The 10334-nt window shown below is 38.6% G+C and overlaps 1 protein-coding gene across 1 annotated transcript in view; it reads right to left on the bottom strand.

The window, feature by feature from the left end:
- Window positions 1-4271: 4271 nt before the first annotated feature.
- LOC115210941 (cofilin) overlaps window positions 4272-10334 on the bottom strand; it is a 25252-nt gene continuing 19189 nt past the window's right edge. Inside the window, exon 2 of the mRNA XM_029779735.2 lies at window positions 4272-4683. Coding sequence (XP_029635595.1) covers window positions 4527-4683 — 157 coding nt within the window. The 3' untranslated portion in view covers window positions 4272-4526. The remainder of the gene's footprint in view (window positions 4684-10334) is intronic.

Raw genomic sequence — 10334 nt, forward strand, 5'->3', positions numbered from 1 at the left:
TGTAGCAAAGACCAAATTTATAGTAAGCAGAAAGGCGAACTCAGCACACACCCCATCGGGCAGGTGGCCCTGCTCGATCTGTAGAAAAGGTGTAGGTAGAAACTCGATAAGATGTACCCAGTGTAAGCTATGGACGCATAAGAGGTGCAGCAACATCAAAGGGAAATTAACTGATAAGATAGCTTTCATGTGCAGCAGATGCACAGGGACAATAGACACCACAGATACTCAGAAAACAGATTCCATCACATTCCAGGGGAAGAAACTAGAAGTAGTTGATAATTTCCGCTACCTGGGTGACCAAGTTAGTAGTGGAGGTGGATGCTCAGAGTGTCACCACTAGAATACGAATAGCCTGGGCAAAGTTTAGAAAGCTCCTACCCCTACTGGTGACAAAGTGTCTCTCGCTCAGAGTGAAAGGTAGATTGTATGATGCATGGGTGTGAACTGCCATGCTTCACGGTAGTGAAACATGGGTGGTGACTGCAGAGGACATGCATAGACTTGAAAGAAATGAAGGAAGCTAGCATGATCCGCTTGATGTGTAATGTCAGTGTGCATGCACAACAGAGGGTAAGCACCCTGAGAGAAATGCTGGACATAAGAAGCATCAGATGTGGTGTGCAAGAGCGACGCTTGCGATGGTATGGTCATGTACTGCGGATGGATGAGGAGAGATGTGTGAAGAAGTGCCGCTCCCAAACAGTTGAAGGTATCAGGGGGAGAGGTAGACCCAGGAAGACATGGGATGAGGTAGTCAAGCATGACCTCAGAGCGTTGGGCCTCACAGAGGCAGTAAGGAAGGACCGAGATCTCTAGAGATATGCTGTGACTGCAAAGACCCAGGCTGCTTCCTGCACCAGTCCCGCATAGCTCCCGCCCATTCAAAGCACCTTGGATTCCAGAACATCCTGCTGTGCTTGAGGAGACCTATTGAGTCAAGTACATGAACATCGAAATAAATATCAATGGAAATAGTATTTGTGATACCTGTGCTGGTGGCACATAAAAAGCACCATCCGAATGTGGCCGATGCCAGCACCGCCAGAACTGGCTTCTGTGCCGGTGGCACATAAAAAGCACCCTCCGAACGTGGCCAATGCCAGCACCACCTTGACTGGCTTCCGTGCTGGTGGTACGTTAAAAGCACCAACCGATCGTGGCCGATGCTGGTGGCACGTAAAAAGCACCCACTACACTCGTGGAGTGTTTGGCGTTAGGAAGGGCCTCCAGCTGTAGAAACACTGCCAGATCAGACTGGAGCCTGGTGCAGCCCCTGGCTTCCCAGACCCTAGTCGAACCGTCCAACCCGTGCTAGCGCGGAAAACGGATATTAAACGATGATGATGATAATGATGTGATGTAGACCTTGTTCTGTTGAGTCAGTGGTTTGTGTACATATAATGATGCGCATGTGCTATTTTGTGCTCATGGTAGTTTATTGTGGAGAGACTGGATGTTAACTAGATAGTATTGTTTGTACACCATCGTTTCTTTTTCCAGTTGGCCAAATGTGGCACCTGTTTAGTGTGCAATGTAGGTTTGTGCGTCATTTTACTTCCTTTGCTGTCTTCTATGTGTGTTGTAAGGGAGTGACAACTCCTTGTTTTTTTCTTTGTCTTCTGTATGTGTTACGTGTTTATGATGTGCAGGAGCATTGTGTTTGATGTCACAAGTAGTGACCAATTAACCTAAATTCTGGTGGACATTGTAGTGGTCCAGCCTCTGATGACAGATCTGAAACCAGCTGCTCTTAAAACAGCAATCTCGTAGCTATAGTTTATCCTGTTGTTAGCTTCAGGCTGATACAAATTGATCAGCACTGAAGACAGCTCTTTTCTTGATCCGCTCTGCAATATATCGTTTAAAGTGGAGATAGCAATGCATTGACAACCGTGCAAGTCTCCGACCACACTACAAACGACATGTGCCATCGACTTGAAAAGAACTTTTGCCAAAATCTTCAGCAACGTATTTACCAAGGTTATAGGCATGACTCGTGTGTCCTTGTTCAGATCCTTCCTCAGCAGTGTAAACAAGTCTGATATGTGGCAAATAAAGTTTATTGAACAAGCAATATATTCCCAGTGATTTGCCACTTGCACTTTGTCTGCTACCTCGCTGGCTGCACTTTGCATTTTAGATCGAGGTAGACATCTAAGTTGGCTACCTCCAGTCTGTTGCTCTTTGCGAAGTTTGGTGAAATGCTGCTGGAAAACCCCATACAACCAATAGTATGTACCCATTACTATTCGTCAAAGATAGAAATGTGACTTTGTTGTCACTGTACCTTTGCCATTTTTGCTCTCATGTTTCATCACATGTCCTGGCACAAATGATACATCCTTTGTGTTTTACATCAAAGAAATAGTCAAGGGATATTTCTCTCATTAATGCAGTTATCCCCCACATAATAACTGCTGTCACTAATGTGTCCAAACTCAACAAAATAACGATTGATCAACAGACTTGTACCAACACCATGTATACCCCACTACAAGCAGTTGTGCAAAGAACTCATGCCATTGATTTCACCACACTGCAGACTACTGTCAAAGTAGTGTCAGTATTCTGCCAAAATTCAGCCTGGAACAAGTAAACCTAAGAATATAGAAAGTAACTGATGTTGATTCAATTGCATTAAAATCATGTGATCTGAGTTGACCACTTAAAGCCTAAACACATAGAACAGTTTTGATTTTTTTTTTCAACTCTCTATTCTGTCTGAACATCTTACGAGGTGGACATATCATATGCACCTTGATTTGACATCCAGTTTTCCCAACATGCATGGGTTAGACTAGTAACATTGGTTAAACTGTGAACAATCTCTTTCTGTATGTGTGTGTGTGTGTGTGTATATATCTAAATATAATATGTGACAATTATTCAGTAGCCATGATAAAACTCAGAGTTTATCATGGCTACCGAATAATTGTCACATATTATATTTACAGATAAATTTCTCTGTTTACATAATATCAAGGTCTCTTTCATTCTTTTGTTGTCTTACCATTTTCTATCAATATATATATATATAAATCATCATCATCTAACGTCCATTTTCCATTTTGGCATGGGTTGGACAGTTTGACAGGAACTGGCCAGCTGAAGAGCTACCCAGGCTACATGTCTATTTTGGCATGGATTCTATAGCTAACATCAACCTCTTCATAGAGTGCACTGGGTGTTTCTACATCACACTGACACAGGTGCATTTACATGGTACCAGTATGGGTGCTTTCTATGTGGCACCAACACCCACAAGCCTGCAAGATTAGGAATGCTCAGTTGGAGAGGGATGCAGAGGAGAAGCCTATATGCAGGGGCAACTACACTTTTACTTAGCTTGGCATGTCTTCTCAAGCACAGTAAACCACCAGGAGTCTCAGTCCCCAGTCATCCCCTCTGTGAGTCCCAACATCTGTTAATCCATTCTCAACACTTCCTCCCATGTCTTCCTGGGTCTACCCTTTCCACATGTTCCCTCCACAATTAGAGATCAGTACCTCTTGATGCAATTGTCTTCATTCATGTGCATTACATAACTGTACCAGCACAGTCTTCTCTCTTTCACACTATATCTGGTACCTCATATACCCAATTTTTCTCTCAAATCACTTACACTGTTGTATATGCACACTGACATTAATCCCCCACACATAGATATTTACTATCTGTAATTCTGTATTGACCCAAATGGAAAAATGTGTCACTCAAGAAAGACTTCAGTTTGAACAATTTTCATGTTAATACTAACATTTGCAAAATGAGTAAACCTAACATTTGCAAAATGAGTAAACCTGTTTCACCAGGCAAATTAGTGTTCTTCTCAGCTGATTAAATTAGCTTCACATCTCTTGCTGAAATGCTTCAAAGCAACTTGAACTACAAACACTACAATTTTTTTAACTTTATCACATAAATTCAATAACTCACCAATATGATATGAATTACACTTTAGAAGGTACAAGCTGTCATTATGACTGATATTTTATCAATCACAGTTCCTTTAAAAATTAATCACAAAACAAAGCTTCACATATAATAAGAAAAAGTGAAAAGAAGTTTGCAAATAGAATTTTAAGTATTTGATTTTTATTATATATATATTATATATATATATATATATACATATATATATATATATATATAAAAGCAGTATTTGTTTATTCTTAGAAAGGCATAGAGCTGCCAAAATTAAAAAAGAGAAGACATCTGAAAGTGATAGTCAGATACATAAATATGAAGAAAGATAATGTCAAAAACCATTAGCTTAACAAAATTTAACTGGAAGTGGTTATAAAATAGCAGAAGAGCAGAAAATTGTCTACAACAGCCAGATGGAACAGTTTTCAGTTATGAAATCTCTAAAACGTTTAGCGTTTTAAAAAAAGTAAAACAAGTTTCCATGGTCAGACGAGCACAATGCAAGTTGAGACACTACACACACACATATAATATATATATACACTTATATATATATATAAAGACGTAAGATGTATTTTCATAGAAAACAAAAATATTCAGGCCTTATCCACTCTTTGTTGTACCTCATCGAAGCTTAGATCATCTAAGTCACATGCTTGGATTTCAACTTGAATACCACTGAAAGCTTTTTTTATGGCACTGCGAGTTGAACTATACATCATTTTGCAGCGAATTTGGGCTTTCTCTGGACACCTGGAAAAAATGAAAATGCAAATATTTAGGCATAGCATTGAAAGCAAATGAGATTTTAAACTGAAACCAAGCAACAAATTTAATTTGGATGAACTTCAATAAATAAAAAGAGCCAAACTGCAAATATAAAAAAGAAAATTACAAAGCTATTGATTAAAGTTTTCAAACATGAGGATCCTCTCCTCTAACTTCCAAACATAATCCAAAGGGGTGCAGAATCAAGATGAGATATTTATTAGGTTATTTTCAACTGTAAGAAGGAAGACAACCAGTTAGTCAGACTACCTCAGAAATTTCTCAAGTTTTTAGATTTACAGCATTACTATTTTGTAGCTCAGTACCACACACATTTGCTAGTTGTACAATACTATTACTACTTACAGAACAAGGTAAATGTTTAATCTTAGATGCAGACACATCGTAAGTCATAACAATATGATCTGCCTACCTCTTGGTTCATTACCTGGTACTGTATTGACTTGGCAATATATGCGCTTTACAAGCTTAATAGATTGCTGAGCATCACTGGAGATTTCTCGCCATGTAGGATGAGAGAGAGAGGGTGGGGGGAAGAAGGGGGGGAGTCCAGACCATTTGTTATCATTCATAGGTTGACAGGAAATTGTTTCTTACTTTCCTATAGGTCTGTAATTTTTAAATCAGAGATTAGGTTTTAACATTTCCTCAGGACAGAACACATCTGATTATTCAGGTCCACTTTCCAAGCTACTGATTTTGCTTCATTAGATCATTTATAAGCAATAGTACATCAACAGCTTTTAAGATGCATTTTTTTTATGATTATAGATGTGTGATTACTATGGAGAATGAATAAAGATAAGGCTTAGTATTAGCTTCATGGGAATATACACAGAAGTGGCAAAGTTAGTGTGCTGTGAAGAAAATAGAGACTAGGCGCAGGAGTGGCTGTGTGGTAAGTAGCTTGCAAACCAACCACATGGTTCCGGGTTCAGTCCCACTGCGTGGCATCTTGGGCAAGTGTCTTCTGCTATAGCCTCGGGCTGACCAATTCCTTGTGAGTGGATTTGGTAGACGGAAACTGAAAGAAGCCTGTCGTATATATGTATATATATAAGTGTGTGTGTATATGTTTGTGTGTCTGTGTTTGTCCCCCTAGCATTGCTTGACAACCGATGCTGGTGTGTTTATGTCCCCGTCACTTAGCGGTTCGGCAAAAGAGACCGATAGAATAAGTACTGGGCTTACAAAGAATAAGTCCCAGGGTCGATTTGCTCGACTAAAGGCGGTGCTCCAGCATGGCCGCAGTCAAATGACTGAAACAAGTAAAAGAGTAAAAGTGTAAAGAGTAATATTATGGATGGAAAATGTGCTGGAGCTGTGTAAAAAGTACCTGTGCTGGTTCCACGTAAAAAGCACCCAGTAAACTCTGAAAAGTGGTTGGCATTAGGAAGGATATCCAGCCAGAGAAACCATATCAAAACAGAGCCTGGTGCAGCTCTCCAGCTTGCTAGTTCTTTTCAAACTGTCCAACCCATACCAGCATGGAAAACAAATGTTGAATAATGATTTTATGCATTCTGCATCACATAAAGTTACCCTTGGAATACACTTTATATAGTTCATTAACATAATTGTTATATTGATTAATTCATTATCATAATGGTGGAGTGACTATTCTTGCAGACTACCTTCTTCAGGTAGCTCTAGAAAATACATTAAAAAAAGTTTAATTTCATATACTAGCGAAATTACCCATTGTAATATTTTTACTTGTAGATCATTACTAGTTGAACTTGTCTCTAAAAGTGTTGATAAACATTTCATTTGGTCACTAAATTACTGAATCATTTTATTTCAATATCTTTTCTAGATCAACATCTGTAGTTTCATTACAAATGTTTCACCAGAAATGCTATCTGTAGTTCAATAATACAAATGTTTGTCCTTATATTTCAACCATCATAAAGTATTCAACCCTCATAAGTGAGTTTGAGTTTCACTGTTCAAGATAATGAAATTCAATTAGTGAACAATTTCAACCAATTACCTCAAAATATATTTATTTATGCCAACATTACCTTCTTGATTCAAAAGGACGAAAATCATAGACTCTTTGAATTCAAAAGGTTTATTGACTATATGGAGAATACAATTATTAACATAAAAAGTATAAAACAAATGTGATAAAATAATACCTTCCTTATGAAACAAAAGTATTTTTCTAGAAACTTTTACTCCATCAAATGTAATGCTTATTTATCTATATTGTTTTGAAATAATTATGCACTATCTTGTAACTGAGATTTCGATGAGGTGATTGTTTAATTTTAGAATGACATTGTAGGGCATGTGTATGAGTAGAATGGTCAGTTTAAATGCTAGTGGGTTACATAAATATCCAGGTAAAAAAAAAACAACAACCAGTAATTACTTTTAAGTCAGGTACTTATTCTAGTGGTTTCTTTTTGATGAATTGCTAAGTTACAGATTTGGCAACAAATGAACATCATGTTTCTCTCTCACAACTTGATACCAAAGACCTATATGTCTATTCATAAAAAGAAGCATGTACTATTTACACTAATTGTTTTAGGAAGGCACATGGCAGAGGAAAGGGTGTTGGGCTCACACTCATAGAGGTCATAAGTTCAATTTCTTGACTGAACAAGTCATTTCATTTTATGTTACTTCAATCTACTCAGTTATAAAGGCGTACCAACTTAGTTCTGGTGCAGCTCTTTCTCTCTTCAGCTATTACCCCTTTGATACTTCACTTGGTCAAGTTACTTGTGACTACAGAGGCATACATACATACACAACAGACTTCTAGATAGCCTTTGTGCCAATTTTACTCATGAAGCATTAGTTGGTTCAGGGCTGTAGAAGACACTTGCCACTGCAGTTATGTTAGCAATGTCATTGAAATTTAAAGATAACATCTGTGTAGATAGAAGGAAGAGTGTGGAGAGAAAAGTTGTTGAGAAATAAAGTGAGGGAGAAAAAGTGTGAAAAACAGATAAATAGGTAGTGCTGTCACTTCAGTAACTAACAAGTTTCAATTAAAAACATCAAAATTTTAAGTGCAACTCTGCCAACACAACACAGACTTAAAAAAAAATTAACAAAAATCACCAAGCTTATAAGCATTTGACAATTTTTTATTGAGTGGATAGGATGAACTTTTCACAAATCTTTTACACACTAAATAATTTAGTCCTAGATAACTTTTTTTTTAATAACTAGATACAATAGATTGTCTACAGTTGTAGGTCTAATTGATCATGGCTTATCTGGTACAAAACAACAATAGATAAAGATGACTGATCAAAATTTCAAAATGAAACAATTCTTGGTTTAAATTCTAAGAAAGCAAAATAATATAGATCTGTAACTAACATGTCTGGCACTGTTAAGAAAAAAAATGATGAAGTTCTAAACATTTTACAGCATGACTACATAGACATCCATATAACAACCTGCTTGTTCAGCCACCCATTATACATTAGTTAGTTAGAGAGGTGGAGTAGGAGTGAATGAAGAAAGAAAAGAGGATGTAGTAGGAGTGAAGAAAGAACAGAGGAAGAAGTAGAGAAAGGTGTTTAATATTAATATACACTTAGGCCAAAAAGCAACATGGTGAGCTGAAGGTAAATGTGAAGAACTAGAAAAAGACAAGAAAAAGGAAGAGAGAAGTGTTAATGACATGTGGTGGGGGAAGGAATACTTATAACATGGTTAAAAAATTAGCCAAAGGGAAAGATAGACAGAGGAGGCAGTTGTATTGAGAGAGAGAGAGAGAGAGAAGGAGGCAGACAGTGGCTGTAGGGATTTGTTGATAGTGAAAAGTATTTTTTTTTATTGAACTAATTTTAGTGTAGTGGGGATGGTTGCTCCAGACATGGTCACCTAGGTAGTGGAAGCTATAAACTACTTCTAGTTTCTCTCCCTGGCATGTGATGGAATTCCTTTTCTGAACATCTTCAGGGTTTACTGCTCCTGTGCATCTGCCACACACAAAAATTATCTTCCTGGGATTTTTGATTTGTCCAACTTCCTACTTGCTAGGACTTTGGTTTTTGCTAGATTCATTCGAAAACCCTTCAATTCTAAACCTTGCTTCCACATTTGAAAATTTCTCCTTAGTTCTGGTAGTGATTCAGCTATTAGACCAAGGTCATCAGCATAGAGAAGTTCCCAGAGGCAGCCTGTCCTGAATTCCTCTGTTATTGCCTGGAGGACTATGATGAACATGAGGGGGCTGAGGACTGATCTTTGGTGTATCTGTACTTCTACCCGGAATTATTTACTATAATTGTTGCCAACCCTCACCTTACTGACAGCATCCCCATACAGCTCTGACCGACAACTAGTCTATCCCTAGTTTCTGAACTGCCCACCAGATGAGGGATCAAGGGAGCCTGTCAAAGGCTTTCTCCAAGTCAACAAAAGTCAAGTACAGAGGTTTATCTTTGGCAAGGTATATCTCCTGAAATTGCCTTACCAGAAATATAGCATCAGTGGCACGAAATCAACAGCACCTCATCAAGGCTCACTCCCTCCCTAATTAGTTGGGCTATGATTCTCTCTTTGATCACCTGATCTAGCAATTTCATACCCTTGTAGTTATTTCTATCTAAGGCACCGCCTTCACATTTCAAGCAGTTGATTATGGTGCATCAACACCAGTCATAGGTGTGAACGACATGATTTACAATATGGGTGATAAGACCGTAACCCATACCACCAGGTATTTTAAGCACACACACACACATATATATATATATATATATATATATATATACACACACACACACACACACGTATACATACATATATATTTACATATATATTGTTTGTTCCTTCTTGAGCCACGCCTGGCTCATAAGGGATGGTTTCCCCGGTTTCAATGACATATAGGTTCCCCACATGGACGGGAATCCGGTCTGTTGCAGGTGAGCAAGATGTAGGAGGAAAGAGAAAAAGTTGCGGTGAAAGAGTCAGCAGAAGTTCGCTATTACCTTCTGCTGGAAGCGAATGGAGCCTAGGTGTTTTGCTCTGAAACACACACACATCGCCCTATCTATGAATCAAAGCAGGAATCCCCCAACTGCAATGTGCTTCCACACACACACACATATATATAAACATACACACACATATATATATACACCTGTAGAAAAGGTGTAGGTAGAAACTCTATAAGATGCACCAAGTGTAAGCTATGGACACATAAGAGATGCAGCAATGTCAAAGGAAGGCTAACTAGGAAGATGGTTTTTGTATGTGGCAGATGCTCAGGAACAATAAACACTGAAAATGCTCTGAGACCAACTTCCGTCACTTTCCAGGGAGAAAAACTAGAAATAGTTGATAGTTTCCGTTACCTAGGTGACCAAGTCAGCAGCGGGGGCGGGTGTGCTGAAAGTGTAACTGCTAGAGTAAGAATAGCTTGGGCAAAGTTCAGAGAGCTCTTACCTCTGCTGGTGACAAAAGCCTCTCGCACAGAGTGAAAGGCAGACTGTATGATGCGTGTGTACGAACAGCCATGCTACATGGCAGTGAAACATGGGCCGTGACTGCTGAGGATATGCGTAAGCTCGCTAGAAATGAAGCCAGTATGCTCCGATGGATGTGTAATGCCGGTACTCACACTCGGCAGAGTGTAAGTA

This window comes from Octopus sinensis, linkage group LG1, assembly GCF_006345805.1.
Source record: "Octopus sinensis linkage group LG1, ASM634580v1, whole genome shotgun sequence".
Classification (NCBI taxonomy): domain Eukaryota; kingdom Metazoa; phylum Mollusca; class Cephalopoda; order Octopoda; family Octopodidae; genus Octopus; species Octopus sinensis.